This window comes from Scyliorhinus canicula, chromosome 10 (assembly GCF_902713615.1).
Source record: "Scyliorhinus canicula chromosome 10, sScyCan1.1, whole genome shotgun sequence".
Classification (NCBI taxonomy): Eukaryota; Metazoa; Chordata; class Chondrichthyes; order Carcharhiniformes; family Scyliorhinidae; genus Scyliorhinus; species Scyliorhinus canicula.
In genome coordinates this window covers 12441690-12460941 of record NC_052155.1, presented here as the reverse complement: position 1 = coordinate 12460941, position 19252 = coordinate 12441690, and the positions used below count along the sequence as shown (strand labels likewise).

The 19252-nt window shown below is 46.1% G+C and overlaps 1 protein-coding gene across 3 annotated transcripts in view; it reads right to left on the bottom strand.

Moving 5' to 3' along the window:
• Positions 1-19252, bottom strand: part of LOC119972233 (vacuolar protein sorting-associated protein 13B-like) — a 1046946-nt gene that overhangs the window by 176711 nt on the left and 850983 nt on the right. For all 3 annotated transcript variants that reach the window (XM_038808618.1, XM_038808616.1, XM_038808617.1), the window contains exons 34-35: positions 16661-17369; positions 3340-3477 (exon numbers count right to left, since the gene is read on the bottom strand). In XM_038808618.1, the coding sequence (XP_038664546.1) occupies positions 3340-3477; positions 16661-17369 (847 nt within the window). The remainder of the gene's footprint in view (positions 1-3339; positions 3478-16660; positions 17370-19252) is intronic.

Below are 19252 nucleotides of genomic sequence, written 5' to 3'. Positions count from 1 at the left end.
ATATGGCGCTAAAATGTAATTTAAAAAAATTTGCCACAACCCTCTATTATTTATTTATTTTTTAAAAATAGGGTAATGCCAACAACAGATATGTGTCATTAAGAAGTAATGCATTGAAAGGTCAGCAAAGATTTAGAAAAATCAGGTTCCTTGAAATAAATCCCGTCATGCAGCTTCATTTCTAAACTAACAGCTTGTTTTTATTGAGAGAAATGTTGCTGTTACGTGTCATAAAAGACTATTTTTAGGCACATTTTTAGGCAAAAGTGTAACTGCACCTATGAATTATAGTGAAACACGAGTTCAGACTTGGGAGCAGAGGTTTTGCTTTTGCAATGATAGAAAGAAAAAGCGCCTTTCACATCTTCGGAACCTCCTAACTTGCTGGACAGTCAACTAATTATTTATGATGTATAATCACCGCTGTAATGTAGGGACTTACAGCAGCCAGGTCACAGCAAGATTCCACTTGCAGCAGCCAGCTAAAAGGCCAGAAAGGCCTGTCGTCACGAATCACTCCTGCTTTTCAAACACAGAAATCAGCCGTGATGATCACGTTGGGCGTGCTGAGGTTGGTATAGCCCCTAGGTAGTGAGGGACGTGGCCAGGCAGTGCCCTGGCACTGCCCCCTGGTGTGCTGGGTCGGTGGTGAGGAAGAGATACCCCTGATGCCTGTGAGTTGGGGGGGGCGCGTGCTGCAATGTTTGCATTGTTATGTGGGTGGGGGGGGGGGGGGGTGCCCAGATGTTGCCATTAAGGTGGGGGGGGGGGGCGGGGATGCTCATGTTGGCACTGTGGTGGGGGTGCCCCGATGTTGGCTCTGTGGTGGGGGGCAGGTGCCCCGATGTTGGCACTGCGGTGGGTCATGGGGTGTGCCCCAATGATAGCACAGTGGTGGGGATGTGTCCCGATGTTGATGTTGTGGTAGGCCAGGGAGTTGCCCGAATGTTGGCATTGTGGTGGGGGGAGGGGGAGAGGTGCCCAATGTTGCTGTTGTGGTGAGGGTGGGGTGGAGGTTGCCCCAATGGTGCTGTGTGGTATGTCAGAGGTGGGTGTGCCCCAATGTTGGCATTGTGGTGCGTGGGGGGTGGGGTGCCATTGTAGTGGGCGGGTGTCCCAATGCTGGATGTGAAGTCCACCCTGAATAAAGGCACAAACGGGCAGGATATTGTCAGGACCCTGCCTCAATGTCAAATGTTTTGGGATTTAACTCTGCACCCACCAAAACCTGCCTTGACTTGGCTGGCAAATTGCTTCCCAAAATTACTGTTACAGGCCAAGAAACAGCTTAATATTTCCTTATACGGTTTGGTTTTACATTTTGTTTGTGAACTCCTGAAAAGCACCTTGGGATGCTTTAACTATACTAACCGCGCCAGATAAATGCAAGCTGCTGATGATGTCATCTCAAATATATTTTTCTTTGAAGGATTTATCTTGTACTCTTGAGCAGTAACACTGATGCTGGCACTGAATTACTCTTCAACCACTGTCTCTGGAAGCCAAGAAATCCATTGATAAAAATTATTATTTAGAAGTGATCTCGTTAATTAAACGAAAAGCCTTACAGCTCCTTGACAGACTCCATTTTTCCGCAGATCGAGTCTCTTTAAATCAGAGGCGATTATTTCAAACAGCGGCACTAGGGTTAGAAGCGTTGGAAAACCGGTATCAACTGGGCAAATTCCTGAACTTATCTGGTGTCATATCTGTGACACACATCTGATCTAAACGACCTGCTACGGTGCTGTGTGCATCCGATCTAACAATCCTTCACGATGTTGTTTTTTTTGTTGTTGTAGTGAGCCCAGGTTGCCCTGCATCAAATTATGGAGGGCTAGCAGGCCGGTATGAGGCCTGGATTAGTTCACCTATTCATAGGGGATTTGCCTCAGTTGGGATTGGATTTATTGCAGTTTCACACATGGAATGAAGCTCGTGTCAGCTGAGGCCAGCGACACTTCATATGATTCAAATTAACCTGTTACAGGCACTCTGCTAGGCCGACCACTGTGCAAAAAAATGATGACATTCAAAAAAAAAAATAATCCCCCCCACCAAAAAAACCGCCTTGATAGAAACCAGTAACGTCAGGTCATAATGGTTCCAATTTGTTCCAACTAATCTATCACCTGTCGGAATTATTGCTCTAGTGGGTTTCTGGTCACATTATTACGCAGGTTTTCGGGAAACCACTGACCTTGTTAATGGATGGAATTATATCCTTTGCTAAATTCAGGAATCTCCTGAAGAAACACTTATTTCGTATCCTGAACCAGTGTGGGGCAGGAGGAAGGGGGCCAATCAATCACACGCAAGTTTATACGGCAGAAGGGGGAAACAGGCAGCAGAACTGTTATTTGAATTATGTTATGTGTAACAGTTTGGATGTAGCAAATAATTTCTTTTTGCTAGAATGGTAATACAATGCCACTATATATTTTTTTTTAAAGTGTACAGGATGCCAACATCATTTTTATTGCTATTTTCTGAAGGCCCATATAAAGCTATGTCTCTCCAGCTGGTAATAAACCTAAAGTAAACCATGGAGGACCTTAAACTGCAAGCATTTGAAGCCCGGCCAAATGATGGACGGGCAGACATGACCAATTTATAACCTTCACAGATATGCCAACAATTGGCCTTTCTCTTAAGAGAATGCACCGTTACATTCTTATCATCGAGGTCTGGGTGCTGCTAGCACCATTTCCTGCAGGAACTGTAACGTGTACTCACTAACGGCAGTATCCTGTTACTACAATCTGGAAAAAATATACGCTTACTGCTTTTGCCAAATGTATGGAAACATTGCCCCTTCATGTGGTATCGAGAGCATTACCATATCCTGCCATTACCCATTCATTAGTGGTTTCAATGTCTAGCTACTTACTATCATTGAACTCAGCTTCTTATAATTCAAAATGACTGCTAGGCTTCCTGTGTGCTTGAATTATGAGATTAGGTTTCTGCTAACTTGCATCTGTTTATCTCCTTCTCCTGCCAATTGACAAATTGTTTACAACATATAGTTTACTTGAGTAAATTTTAAATCTTCGCTCAATCCTTTGAGGATTAGTGTTCCAACTTGCACATAAAAGCCAGCACAAGAGGATGGATGCAGTTTCACCCGAGAACTATTTCAGTTGTGCTCTCTTTATGGCCCACAAGTACAAGATTTTGGGGGAAAAAAATTGAAAGCTGCACTATTGGGAACGTATTACAGTGGACAACAGCTCCCGGACTTTGCTGCTGTAATCGGCTTCACATTTATATTCTTCCCAGTGATTTTGAGCATGCCAGCAGCCTGTCTAAAAGCATGTGCAGATCTTGTCCTTTTACCTGGCCCATTGAGGAAGTCTTTGATTTGCAAAGAGATGAGCGGAGGGGGGATGCCGACTTTGAGATCAGCGTCCCCCGCAACAGTCTGCAACCAAAACACGCTGTAGTCTAGAGCCTCTGGAAGGGTCTTCCCAGTATCTACAAAAACAAAATAAAAGCACATATTAATCACTCTTTGTTTGAAAGACAGAATTGAGAGCAACCAACGTTGCAGAAATTAAGCGCCAAATTTGACAAAGCTGTTTCAAACCCCACCAGGAATAAGGTTTAGCCCAGAGAAATTAAATTTTCTTGTAAAAAGCTACTCTGCTGGGGGTTTGTGAATGCTCATGTCAAAATGTACAACCGCAAACCTGTTTGGGTTATACAGAGATGTAACTAATTCATTCTGGAGCAGCTCGATTTTCCCCTCGCCAGGTATTTTGTGTATTTTCGAATAAATGGAACTCTCTAATTTAGTCCAATGTACTTCATGGCTCACAAAGCAAGAACAGGCAAAACAATACCAGAGCATTCCAGAAAACAGCAACAATATGCTGGCATCTACTGCCATCCTGAACATTATATGGGTCTGTGAAAGACCCTTCAATGCTGAACTCAGACTAACGGCAAAGTGCTTAAATGGCAAAGTACTTGCCCCATTACCAAAGGAATTAACACATGTAGCAACATTTACATATGTCTGCAGCTATTTGAACAATTTCTCAATTATTGAGAAAGTCATTTTAAATCTTTATATGACCTTCCTAATTATATGTGCACGCTGGCACAGTGGTTAGCACTGCTGCCTCACAGCGTCAGGGACCAGTCTTGCACTGGCTGTGGAGTTTGCATTTTCTCCCCGTGTTTGGGTGGGTTTCCTCTGGGTGCTCCGGTTTCCTCCCACAGTCCAAAGTTGCGCAGGTTAAGTGGAATGGCCATGATAAAATTGCCCCTTAGTGTGCAGGTAAGGTGGGGTTGCCGAGATAGGGCAGGGGAATGGGCCTGAGTGGTGTGCTCTTTCGGAGGGTCGTGCAGACTCGATGGGCCGAATGACCTCTTTCTGCACTGAAGGAAAAGGACCAGCAAACTATCATTGACCATCCAGCTCACTATAGGGAAGAAAACCTGCTGTCATTACCTGGTCTGATCTACATGTGACTCCAGACCCACAGTAATGTGGGTTGACTCTGAACTGCCTTGTGAAGTGGCCGAACAAACCATTGAGGGCAGTTGGAGATGGGCAACAAGATCCTGGCTCTGCCAGCGATGCCCACATCCCATAAACAAAAAAAATCTCTCGGATAAATAAGCCGACACACACCTAAACTGCACATTCCTATACCTGCAGCTAAATTATGGACATTCACCTTCCATCAATTTATAATCTTTCATCCATAACAAAATAATGGGTGAAATCCATTACCAGAATTTGGAAAAATGTTAGGCTTAGACTGAAAATCGGCATCCAACACTCCAGTTACACAGGCCAGTTTTCTTGTCAAATATTGAGCCGAGAGAAGAATTTGAGTGAGCATGGTTTACACCATCACTCTGGCTGGGTGGGGGTCTCATAGCGCCAGCAAGCAGCTCCACAGAGATCAGGGTGCCATCTTTAAAGGGCACCCTGATCAACATTGCAGCCTAACGCCCCTCCCCAGACCCCACCACGGAGCTTTCGGGAGCTGCTCCCTCCCTCCCCCAACATTCAACGGCAGCACTCTATTCCCCCCACCAACTCTGCGGAAGTATAGCCGGCACTTCCACCCCCCAATGGGGCTCCCACTAGAGCCCGCCCCGGATACAGGTTGGCACTACCTGGCTGGCACTGTGTTAAACTGGCAGTGCAAACCTGACAGTGCCAAACTGTGCTGGGGAAAGTGCCAGGGCACTGCCTGGGCATGTAATCCCCTCTACACCCCCCCCCCCCCCCCCCCAAACTCCCACCCCCCCGGATGGATTTTCCTCGACTGCTTTTCATCTGGCCAAACCATTTTACAATTATGTGGGGGAGCTGTGAATGTTTAGTGAGGGGAAATCACATGACAGGGGCTCGTTAATAATACCTGAATTAATTTAAATATATTAAAACAAAATACACGCTCTTTGTAGGCGTGAACCTCGTGACATCACTGGCGAAGGGCAGAAAAATCTGGAAACGCCATCTCTCCAGCAAGAATCCGTTTCCTGAATCTCTCGGTGTTTGCAACCCGCGTTACTCATCCCACTGATGGAGTGTGTGGATTCTCCGCCCTCGTAATCTATTCCCATTTTCCGTCATTTCCTTTCTAAGGTTTCCTGATTGCTAAGATTTGTTTTGTTACTGATAAAATATTTGCCATGTTAAAATTTAACAGTATAAATCTTGGGCAGGATTCTCCAATAATGGGGCGATGTCCCCACACTGGCGTGAAAACCGGAGTCAATGACTCCGGCGTCTACGGCCCCCGAAAGTGAGGAATTCTCACCTTTCTAGGGGGCTAGGTTGCCGCCAGAGTATTCCCCGCAGCTCCAGCTGGCGCGGATCGACCGCGCGGGTTCGTGCATGCGCGGACAGGCTGGCGTATTTCCGCACATGCGCGGGGGTTCCCTTCTCCGCGCCCGACCCCGGGCAATATAGCGGAGCCCTATAGGGGCCCAGCACGGAGTAAAGTAGGCTCCCACGGAACCAGCCCGCCCGCCGATCAGTAGGCCATGATCGCAGGCCAGGCCACCGTGGGTGCTTCCCCCAGGGTCGGATCCCCCCCGCCCCCTCAGGGACGGCCCCCGCACCCTCATCTTGCATGAGCCGCCGTGTGGGAGGTGAGTAATCCACGTCGGCGGGACTCGGCCAAATCGGCGGCCACTCGGCCCATCGGGGCCTGGAGAATCGCCGGGGGGGCCACTGTCAATCCCGGCCCACATATCCATTGTGTACAAACACTTATATTTCATTCAAAGCAAGCTTCTGTCCCACCATATGCATCAGAGTTATTAAGGATTGATTTCCAATCAACAATTTTGCCAAAAAGATGCTCTTTATTCAGGCAAACTTTCACCAAAGGAAAAATGTCAACAGGAAATTGGGGAAACAAGCGAGGTAGACAGCCGGGACTTTCAAAAGAGCGCGAGAGGGAGAGCCAGCCGGGACTTTCAAACGAGCGCGAGAGGGAGAGCCAGCCGGGACTTTCAAAAGAGCGCGAGAGGTGAGCCAGCGGGGACTTTAAAAAGGGCGCGAGAGGTGAGTCAGCCGGGACTTTCAAAAGAGCGCGAGAGGTGAGCCAGCCGGGACTTTAAAAAGGGCGCGAGAGGGAAAGCCAGCCGGGACTTTCAAACGAGCGCAAGAGGGAGAGCCAGCCGGTACCGATCCTATTTTTCTTTCAATATAAGGCGGGAACCGGAAGTACGACCCGCGGACTTCTGGGAAGGTTTTTTTTTTCCCCCTAGCCAATAAATTCTGGTGGAGAGGAAACCCGAGACACAACACGTATAGTGTCGCCCACCTGCCCTCCTCCTCTAACCTAATAATAAGACCCATTGGTGTGAGCAGGTAAGTGCTATATTATATTATTATTTTTTATTTATTTTATATTTGTTAACCTGAACTTGGTTGGAACTTAGAGGGATGGCAGGGAAGGCAGTGCAATGTTCCTCCTGCAGGATGTTTGAGGTGAGGGATGCCGTTAGTGTCCCTGCTGATTTTACCTGCAGGAAGTGCAGCCATCTCCAGCTCCTCCAAGACCGAGTTAGGGAACTGGAGTTGGAGTTGGATGAACTTCGGATCATTCGGGAGGCAGAGGGGGTCATAGATAGGAGCTTCAGGGAAGTAGTTACACCAAAGACTGGAGATAGATGGGTAACTGTAAGAGGGACTGGGAAGAAGCAGTCAGTGCAGGGACCCCCTGCGATCGTTCCCCTGAGTAACAAGTATACCGTTTGGATACTTGTGGGGGGGACGACTTACCAGGGGTAAGCCATGGGGTACGGGCCTCTGGCACGGAGTCTGTCCCTGTTGCTCAGAAGGGAAGGGGGGAGAGGAGCAGAGCATTAGTAATTGGGGACTCAATAGTCAGGGGCACAGATAGGAGATTTTGTGGGAGCGAGAGAGACTCACGTTTGGTATGTTGCCTCCCAGGTGCAAGGGTACGTGATGTCTCGGATCGTGTTTTCCGGGTCCTTAAAGGGAGGGGGAGCAGCCCCAAGTCGTAGTCCACATTGGCACTAACGACATAGGTAGGAAAGGGGACAGGGATGTCAGGCAGGGCTTTAGGGAGCTAGGATGGAAGCTCAGAGCGAGAACAAACAGAGTTGTTATCTCTGGGTTGTTGCCCGTGCCACGTGGTAGTGAGACGAGGAATAGGGAGAGAGAGCAATTAAACACGTGGCTACAGGGATGGTGCAGGCGGGAGGGATTCAGATTTCTGGATAACTAGGGCTCTTTCTGGGGAAGGTGGGACCTCTATAGACAGGATGGTCTACATCTGAACCTGAGGGGCATCAATATCCTGGGGGGGAGATTTGTTAGTGCTCTTTGGGGGGGTTTAAACTAATTCAGCAGGGGCATGGGAACCTGGATTGTAGTTTTGGGGTACGGGAGATTGAGAGTATAGAGGTCAGGAGCACAGATTTGACTTTGCAGGAGGGTGCCAGTGTTCAGGTAGGTGGTTTGAAGTGTGTCTACTTCAATGCCAGGAGTATACGAAATAAGGTAGGGGAACTGGCAGCATGGGTTGGTACCTGGGACTTCGATGTTGTGGCCATTTCAGAGACATGGATAGAGCAGGGACAGGAATGGTTGTTGCAGGTTCCGGGGTTTAGGTGTTTTAGTAAGCTCAGAGAAGGGGGCAAAAGAGGGGGAGGTGTGGCGCTGCTAGTCAAGGACAGTATTACGGTGGCGGAAAGGATACTAGATGGGGACTCTTCTTCCGAGGTAGTATGGGCTGAGGTTAGAAACAGGAAAGGAGAGGTCACCCTGTTGGGAGTTTTCTATAGGCCACCTAATAGTTCTAGGGATGTAGAGGAAAGGATGGCGAAGATGATTCTGGAAAAGAGCGAAAGTAACAGGGTAGTTGTTATGGGAGACTTTAACTTTCCAAATATTGACTGGAAAAGATATAGTTCGAGTACATTAGATGGGTCGTTCTTTGTACAATGTGTGCAGGAGGGTTTCCTGACACAATATGTTGACAGGCCAACAAGAGGCGAGGCCACATTGGATTTGGTTTTGGGTAATGAACCAGGCCAGGTGTTAGATCTGGAGGTAGGTGAGCACTTTGGAGACAGTGACCACAATTCGGTGACTTTTACGTTAGTGATGGAAAGGGATAAGTATACCCCGCAGGGCAAGAGTTATAGCTGGGGGAAGGGCAATTATGATGCCATTAGACATGACTTAGGATGTGTAGGTTGGAGAAGTAGGCTGCAAGGGTTGGGCACACTGGATATGTGGAGCTTGTTCAAGGAACAGCTATTGCATGTTCTTGATAAGTACGTACCAGTCAGGCAGGGAGGAAGGGGTCGAGCGAGGGAACCGTGGTTTACCAAAGAAGTGGAATCTCTTGTTAAGAGGAAGAAGGAGGCCTATGTGAAGATGAGGCGTGAAGTTTCAGTTGGGGCGCTTGATAGTTACAAGGAAGCGAGGAAGGATCTAAAGAGAGAGCTAAGACGAGCAAGGAGGAGACATGAGAAGTCTTTGGCAGGGAGGATCAAGGAAAACCCAAATGTCAGGAATAAAAGAATGACTAGGGTAAGAGTAGGCCAGTCAAGGACAGTGGTGGGAAGTTGTGTGTGGAGGCTGAGGAGATAAGCGAGATACTAAATGAATACTTTTTGTCAGTATTCACTCAGGAAAAATATAATGTTGTGGAGGAGAATGCTGAGACCCAGGCTATTAGAATAGATGGCATTGAGGTGCGTAGGGAAGAAGTGTTGGCAATTCTGGACAAGGTGAAAATAGATAAGTCCCCGGGGCCTGATGGGATTTATCCTAGGATTCTCTGGGAAGCCAGGGAAGAGATTGCTGAGCCTTTGGCTTTGATTTTTATGTCATCATTGGCTACAGGAATAGTGCCAGAGGACTGGAGGATAGCAAATGTGGTCCCTTTGTTCAAGAAGGGGAGTAGAGATAACCCCGGTAACGATAGGCCGGTGAGCCTCACGTCTTGGGTAAAGTCTTGGAGAGGATTATAAGAGATACGATTTATAATCATCTAGATAGGAATAATATGATTAGGGATAGTCAGCATGGTTTTGTGAAGGGTAGGTCATGCCTCACAAACCTTATCGAGTTCTTTGAGAAGGTGACTGAACAGGTAGACGAGGGTAGAGCAGTTGATGTGGTGTATATTGATTTCAGTAAAGCGTTTGATAAGGTTCCCCACGGTCGGCTATTGCAGAAAATACGGAGGCTGGGGATTGAGTGTGATTTAGAGATGTGGATCAGTAATTGGCTAGTTGAAAGAAGACAGAGGGTGGTGGTTGATGGGAAATGTTCAGAATGGAGTTCAGTTACGAGTGGCGTACCACAAGGATCTGTTCTGGGGCCATTGCTGTTTGTCATTTTTATAAATGACCTAGAGGAGGGCGCAGAAGGTTGGGTGAGTAAATTTGCAGACGACACTAAAGTCGGTGGAGTTGTAGACAGTGCGGAAGGATGTTGCAGGTTACAGAGGGACATAGATAAACTGCAGAGCTGGGCTGAGAGGTGGCAAATGGAGTTTAATGTGGAGAAGTGTGAGGTGATTCACTTTGGAAAGAATAACAGGAATGCGGAATATTTGGCTAATGGTAAAATTCTTGGTAGTATGGATGAGCAGAGGGATCTCGGTGTCCATGTACATAGATCCCTGAAAGTTGCCACCCAGGTTGATAGGGTTGTGAAGAAGGCCTATGGTGTGTTGTCCTTTATTGGTAGAGGGATTGAGTTCCGGAGCCATGAGGTCATGTTGCAGCTGTACAAAACTCTGGTACGGCCGCATTTGGAGTATTGTGTACAGTTCTGGTCGCCTCATTATAGGAAGGACGTGGAAGCTTTGGAACGGGTGCAGAGGAGATTTACCAGGATGTTGCCTGGTATGGAGGGAAAATCTTATGAGGAAAGGCTGATGGACTTGAGGTTGTTTTCGTTAGAGAGAAGAAGGTTAAGAGGTGACTTAATAGAGGCATACAAAATGATCAGAGGGTTAGATAGGGTGGACAGTGAGAGCCTTCTCCCGCGGATGGAGGTGGCTAGCACGAGGGGACATAGCCTTAAATTGAGGGGTAATAGATATAGGACAGACGTCAGAGGTAGGTTTTTTACGCAAAGAGTGGTGAGGCCGTGGAATGCCCTACCTGCAACAGTAGTGAACTCGCCAACATTGAGGGCATTTAAAAGTTTATTGGATAAGCATATGGATGATAATGGCATAGTGTAGGTTAGATGGCCTTTAGTTTTTGACTTCCCATGTCGGTGCAACATCGTGGGCCGAAGGGCCTGTACTGCGCTATATCGTTCTATGTTCTACTTGGACAGCTGGCATAGTGGCGTCCTTCTGCACTATAAATTCTGTACAGCAGTGGTTATCAAATTTCCTTGTGGGTTATGTTCAATAAGTGTTGGCAAATTCTGGCAGACTTCCACATAACTTACCATTGACCAAATGCTATTTGGGACACAGAAACAATTTAGAAATGTTTGGACTGCCTGGCTCTGTCTAACCCTTGCGCTCCTGCAAAGAGATTTTTATTGCATGTAATAATACTACTCTTTATTAGTGTTACAAGTAGGCTTACATTAACACTGAAATGAAGGTACTGTGAAATTGACTCTAAGATCATAAGACGTCGCCATTCAATCATGGCTGATATTTTTCTCATCCCCATTCTATTGCCTTCTCCCCAAAACCGCTGATCCCCTTATTAATCAAGAACCTGTCTATCTCTTTCTTAAAGACACTCAGTGATTTGGCCTCCACAGCCTTCTGCGGCAAAGAGTTCCACAGATTCACCACCCTCTGGCTGAAGAAAATCCTCCTCATCTCAGTTTTAAAGGATCGTCCCTTTAGTCTGAGTTTGTGTCCTCTGGTTCTAGTTTTTCCTACGAGTGGAAACATCCTCTCCACGTCCACTCTATCCAGGCCTCGCAGTATCCTGTAAGTTTCAATAAGATCCCCCCTCATCCTTATAAACTCCAAAGAGTGCAGACCCAGAGGTCTCAACCGTTCCTTATACGACAAGTTTTTCATTCCCGGGATCATTCTTGTGAACCTCCTCTGGACACTTTCCAAGACCAGCACATCCTTCCTTAGATACCGGGCCCAAAACTGCTCGCAATACTCCAAATGGGGTCTGACCAGAGCCTTATACAGCCTCAGAGGGACATCCCTGGTCTTGTATTCTCGCCCTCTCTGCATGAATGTTAACATTGCATTTGCCTTCCTAACTGCTGACTGAGCCTGCACGTTAACCTTAAGAGAGTCTTGAACCAGGACTCCTAAGTACCTTTGTGATTCTGCTTTCTGAAGCCTTTTCCCATTTGAAAATAGTCTATGCCTCTATTCATCCCACCAAAGTGCATAACCTCACACTTTTCCACATTGTATTTCATCTGCCACTTCTTTGCCCATTCTCTTAGCCTGTCCAAGTCCTTCAGTAGCCCCCAGCTTCCTCAACACTACCTGTCTGCATACCTTTGTATCATCTGCAAACTTAACAATTCTCACCAACTTTGACAGATGCACCATAGAACACATTCTTTCTGGTTGTATCACAGCTTGGTATGGATCCTGCTCTGCCCAAGACCGCAGGAAACTACAAAATATAGTCAATGTAGCCCAATCCATCATGCAAACCAGCCTCCCATCCATTGACTCTGTCTACAATTCCCGCTGTCTCGGGAAGGCAGCCAGCATAATTAAGGACCCACGCAGCCAGGACATACTTTCTTCCTTCTTCCGTCAGGAAAAAGATACAAACGTTTGAGATCACGTACCAACTGACTCAAGAACAGCTTCTTCCCTGCTGCCATCAGACTTTTGAATGGACCTACCTCGTATTAAGTTGATCTGTCCTCTACACCCTAGCTATGACTGGAACATTATATTCTGCAGTCTCTCCTTCCTTCCTTATGTACGGTATGCATTGTTTGTACAGCATGCAAGAAACAATACTTTTCACTGTATACTAATAAATGTGACAATAATAAATCAAATCAAATCAAAACAGTGTGCTCTGTTCCTTCTTCCAGATAGTTAATGTATATTGTGAAAAATTATGATCCCAACACTGACCCCTGAGGCATACCACTAGTCACCAGCTGCCATCCTGAAAAAGACTCCTCTAATCTCACTCTGCCTTCTGCCAGTCAGCCAATCCTCTATCCATGCCAGGATCATACCCTTAACACCATGGGCTCTTAACTTATTTAACAGTCTCCTATGCAACACCTTGTCAAAGGCCTTCTGGAAATCTAAACAGATCATGTCCACTGGTTCTCCTTCGTCTAACTTCCTTGTTACTTCCTCAAAGAAATCTAACAGAGTCAGACATGGCCTCCCTTTGACAAAGCCGTCCTATTTGTCTTATTTTGTCCTATTTTGTCCTATTTTGTCATGCACTTCCAAGTACTCCGCAATCTTATCTTTAATAATGGACTCTAACATCTTACCAATGACCGAAGTCAGGCTAACCACCCTATAATTTCCCATCTTCTGCCTCCCTCCCTTCTTAACCAGGGGTGTTACATTAGCCACTTTCCAGTCCTCTAGGACCCTTCCTCCTCCAATGATTCCTGAAAGATCACCACCAATGCCTCCACAATCTCCTCAGCTATCTCCTTCAGAACCTTGGATGTAGCCCATCTAGTCTAGGTTATTTATCAACCTATTCAGATCTTTCAGTTTCCCCATAACCTCCTTAGATATGGCCACTGCAGTCATCTCTGTCCCTGATTCTCTTAGAGTTCTGCTTTCCCACTCGTGTCTTCCACCGTGAAGACTGATGCAAATTAACTATTCAGTTCCTCTGCCACTTCTTTGTTTCCTATTACTAATTCTCTAGCCACGTTTTCCAGTGGTCCAATGTCTATTTTTGCCTCTCGATTACCATTTATATACTGAAAAAAACTCTTCCTTTCTTCTTTTATATTACTAGCTAACCTTCATCTTCTCCCCGTTTATTGCTTTTTCGGTTGTCCTCTACTCGCTTTAAAGGCTTCACAATGTTCTGGCTTTCCACTAATCCTCGCCACTTTGTATGCTTTTTCTTTTGCTTTTATGCTGTCCTTGACGTCCCTCATTAGCCATGGATGTCTCATCCTCTTAGCATGTTTCCTTCTCCTTGGGATGGAATTCTGCTTTGCTTCCCGAATAACCCCTGAAAACTCCTCCCATTGGGGTTCCACTGTCTTCCCTGCTAGGCTCCCCTTCCAATCAACTCTGGCCAGCTCCTCCCTCATGTCTTTATAGTTATCTTTCTTTAATTGGAATAACGTTACCTCTGATTCCAGCTTCTCCCTCTCAAACTGCACTCAAACACCCTCTCAAACTATCATGTTGTGTTACTGCTCCATAAGGGTTCCTTCACCTTAAGTTCTCTAATAAAGTATGCCATATCACCAAATCCAGAATTGCCTGTTCCCTAGTGGGATCTGTCCAAAAAAACATATTTTAGACATTCCACAAATGCCTCTTCTTGTGATCCACTACCAACCTGGTTTCCCCAGTCCACCTGCATATTGACGTCCCCCATGATTATTGTGATATTGCCTTTTTTACATGCCTTTTCTATATCCTGATTTATTTTCTTCCCCTGACTGCTGCTAGGGGGCCTGTACATAACTCCCATTGAGGTCTTTTTACCTTTGAGACTCCTCAACTCTACCCACATATTCTATGTCTTCTGATCCTATATCGCTTCTTGCTATCGATTTAATTTCATTCCTTACTAACAATGCAACCCCGCCCCCTTTGCTCATCTGCCTGTCCTTTCGATAGGACATATATCCTTGGATATTTAGATCCCAGCCCTGATCCCCTTGCAGCCACAACTGTGATGCCCACAACATCGTACCGACCAATTTCAAAATGCGCAACAAGCTCATTTACCTTGCTCCATATACTGCGCGCATTTAGGTACAACACCCTCAATCCTGCATTGACCACCTCCCTTCTCATAGTTGCCTATTCCAGTCATTTTTTCTTTAATGGAGTCTGGGGGTCACATGTAGGAAAGACCGGGTAAGGATAGAAGGTTTCCTCCCCTAAAGGGCATTACATAGAAAACATAGAAAAGCAGAAAATAGGAGCAGGAGGAGGCCATTCGGTCCTTCGAGCCTGCTCCGCCATTCATTATGATCATGGCTTATCATAAAATTTCAATACCCTGATCCCGCCTGTCCCCCATATCGTTGATCCCTTTAGTCCCAAGAGCTATATCTAATTCCTTCTTGAAATTACACAATGTTTTGGCCTCAATTAATTTCTGTAATAGCAACTTCCACAGATTCCCCACTCTCTGGGTGAAGAAATTTCTCCTCACCTCAGTCCTAAAAGGTTTACCCCTTCTCCTCAAACTATGACCCCCAATTCTGGACTCCCCCACCATCGGGAACATTCTTTCTGAATCTACCCTGTCTAATCTTGTTGGAATTTTGAAAGTTTCTATGAGACCACCTCTCACTTTTCTAAACTCTAATAAATGTAATCTTAACCAACTTAGGCTCTCCTCATATGACAATCCTACCGTCAGCCTGCTAAACCTTTACTGCACTCCCTCCATAGCAAGAATATCCTTCCTCAGAGGACATCAAAACTGCACACAATACTCCAGGTGTGACCTCACCAATGCCCTATATAATTTCAGTAAAACATCTCTATTCCTGTACTCAAATCCTCTCGCTATGAAGGCCAACATACCATTTGCCTTCTTTATTGCCTGCTGTACCTGCGCGCCTACTTTCAGCAACTGATGCATGAGGTATACCAAGGTCTCGCTGAGTATCCATCTCTCTCAATTTACACCCATTCAAATAATAATCTGCCTTCCTATTTTTGCTACCGAAGCGAATAACCTCACATTTATCCACATTGTACTGCATCTGCCATGCATGTGCCCACTCACTCAGCCTGTCCAAATCCCACTGAAGCATCTCTGCATCCTCCTCACAGCTCACCCTCCCGCCCAACTTTGTATGATTTGCAAATTTGGAGATAATATATTTAGTTCCCTCGTCCAAATCATTAATATATAATGTGAACAGTTGGGGTCCTAGCACAGATCCCTGCGGTACCCCAGTAGTCACTGCCTGCTAATCAGAAAAGGACCCATTTATTCCAACTTTTTTGTTTCCTGTCTGCTAACCAGCTTTCTATCCATCTCAAGACACTACCGTAATCTCTTGCGCTTTAAGTTTCCATATTAATCTGCTATGTGAGACTTTGTTGAAAGCCTTCTTAAAGTCTAAATAAACCACATCCACCGGTTCTCCCTGGTCAACTCTACTGGTTACATCTTCAAAGAATTCTAGAAGATTTGGCAAGCATGATTTTCCTTTTGTAAATCCATGCTGATTTTGTCTGATCACACCACTGCTTTCCAAATGCTGTGCTATGAAATCCTGGATAATGGCCTCCAGCAACTTATGCTCGCTGGTCTATAGTTCCGTGCTTTCTCTCTACCTCCCTTTTTGAATAGCAGGGTTACATTCACTCCTCTCCAATTTGTTGAAATCATTCCAGAGTCAAAGAATTCGTGAACCAGATGGATTTGTACGACAAACGATCATAGTTTCATGGCCACTGTTACTGAGACAAGCTATATATTCAGATTTACAAATTCCACTAGCTGCCGTGGTGGAATTTTAACCCATGTCCGCAGAGAATTGGTCTAGATGGCCAGTACAGTGACTTTACCACTATGCCATCATCAGCATGTAACCCAATCCAGCTATCCAGCCTAATCCCACTTTTCAGCTCTTGGAGTGTAACCCTGTAGGTTACAGCACTTCAAGAGCATATCTATGTGTTTTCTAAGTGCAACAAGGGTTTCTGCCCCCACCATCCTTTTTAGAAGTGAGTCCTGGTTGCCCACCTCCTTATGGGTGAAACAAGTTCTCAATTCCCCTAATCCGTCCGCCACTTCCATTAAATCTATGGCCCATGCTTCTACTAAGAGAAATAGGTCCTTCCTATCCACTCTAACTAGGCCCCAAACTTACACACCTCAATTAAATTCACTCTCAACCGCTTCACAAAACACCAGATGGAGAATTGCTTGGTAATTGTTCATGGTAGGAGGAGTGGAAGGTGAATGAGAGAGAAAAATCAAGATGGAACATATGCAATCAAAGAACATTATGAATTTTGAAATAAAGAAATGTTCTTACCCATACATTTGTAGTCTGGCGGGACAGCTTTCAAAATGGCATCAAAGAATGATAGATCGACCATCTGCTTCCGGTGATGACAGCTCAATAATAAAGAAGGTTGGGATATCACCAAGTACAGGAAGGGCTCTAGCTGAAGATCATTTGTTCCTCTGCGGCCTGGCTGGCGGACTATGGTGATACCAAGAGCTTGACGGGCTGATGACCTGCTTGGTGTGTGTAGGCTCTCCAGCGACAAGTGGCTGGCGACCTTCCCTGTGGACAATGGAGTATTACTGTTCAGAAGATCCTCAGCTGTCAGCACTGCAATCCCTGGCTGGGCTGGTTTGTTCTCTGGCGTGCTAGCGACTTCCATACTCTTCAGGTTTAACGTGCCCTTGCCGACTTTGTCAGTCGCTTTCTGGCGCTGGCTTTCCTGCTGGGTTTTAGATTTGGAACTAACCATCGTTGAGTAGGTCATTACTGAGATGCGGCTGGCTGTAATAAATATATCGAATGGGGTAAAATTCAAATTCTTCACGATGGAAGACTGGCGGGAAGGTCTTGCAAGGCGATGATGACTCGTTCCACTCTGTTGTTCAATCTGAACGATTCGAATTCGTGCACTGTCGCTCCCAATACCACTGTCCTGGGCGCCACTGTGCCGTGAGCAAGTGTCTATTGGAGTTCCTTCTGGAAAGGTATTCTTATTCTGTTCTTTCTGACAGGTCTGCAATGATAAAATGGGAGAATCATATTTATTAGTGGAATACTGGAGTATCTTGCATAACGACAGACATAAATGGCAGCAAGTTTACGCATAGTGTGCCTTTCAATAGCATTGACCCAGAATTTGTTGCCAAAATAACAATGAGGCTAATGCCCAGGTGGCACTGCCAGCTGGCATGGGTCCTGCCAAGGTGCCAGGTTGGCCCTACCAAGGTGCCAAGATGGCATTGTTTGCACATGCGCGATCGGGCCAGGAGTGGCCACCGTGTGTAGGGGGGAAGCGGAGGGGGGACCTCGGAGATCAGGACGCCATTTACAAATGGTGTCCCAATCACTTGCTACAGTGGGGAGGTCCGGTGAGCGGCTCTCCCTGGTGTGTAAAACGGGGTTATACGCGGCCCCGGATTCATGATATGAGGTGAATTGCTATTTGTGGCTTGAAGCTCAGACATTCCCAGGGAGCAATTTTCCGATCTTGGCCATTAACAAAGTGATGTGTAAAGGTCAGGAAAGGCTGGCTATTCATGGCCTACTCATGCACTTAATATTAATCAGTTCAAGTCAATGCAGGCAGAATACCAGACGTGTGTGTAGCAGAGGTGTATTCCAAGTGCCGATTTGGATGGGGGAAATCTTTGCAAAGGAGAAAATATATAAGTCAATGAAAATGCATAATATTGACTGCATTTTAAAATCCGAATACGTACAAAGAATACAATTTCCCTTCATATGGTACCTTTCATGACCTCAGAATATCTCAAGCCATTTGAAAGGCAAGACTAATCACCTACTTTTGAAGTGTGGTTGTCATTGCAATGTTCAGTTAATTTGTGCATGCCAAGCTCCCACAAACATCAATGTGATGATGATAATCCAATTTCATTATTGAGGCATATATATTGACCAAAACCCTGGGGAAGCTGTTTTTTTCTTTGACATAGTGACACAACATTGTTCACCCTCACCTAAGCGGGCTGTTGGGGCCTTGGCCAAATATGTATGTGAAAGACAGCATCCACGACAGCTCCACCGGTACTGCAGTGTCAGCCTGGGTTACCTATTCAAATCTGCGGACTGGAATTGAACCTGTGAGCCACTGAATCAGAAGTGAGAGTGCTGTGCACTGAGCTGTGGATGGCATATACACATGCAGTGGCACTCACTGCTGACCTCAAAGAGAGCTATCCACAAATGTTCAGTGATTGCTGTGATATGGACTTCCCCTTTCGTGCCGTCAATTTGTATTTGCTGGGAAGTCAAGGGAAAGTGGCACAGTGGTTAGCACTGCTGCCTCACAGGACCAGGGACTTGGATTCAATTCCAGTCTCGGGTGACTGTCTCTAGAGTTTGCATGCTCCCCCCGTGTCTCCGTGGGTTTCCTCCGGGTGCACCAGTTTCCTCCCTCAATCCAAAGATGTGGAGGTTAGGTGGATTGGCCATGATAAATTACCCCTCAGTCACCAGGGATGTGCAGGTTAAGTGGAATTACAGGGATAGGGCGGGGAAGTGGGCCTAGGTAGGCTGCTCTTTCAGAGGGTCAGTGCAGATTCGAAGGGGTGAATGGCCTCCTTTTGCACTGTAGGAATTCTATGGAATCTGCAGGCATCCAGCAACAGTGATATCATCAAGCAGAGTAAGCAATCACATTGAGATATTCTCACAATCAGCGAACCAAAGGTCAAATGCACGGCTATACTACAGTGTGGAAGGTAAATCCTTGTCAGTTTGGTGATTTCTAACTAATTGCAGTCTGCAAGGACTCCCAACTGTGCACCCAACAGAGGACAGAGTCACTGACAGCAACTTCTGGATTTCCACATTTAACTTTGCATGTGCAGTCCCCAGTAGTTACTGCCCATTTCAGAGGATAACAATAGCAAATGC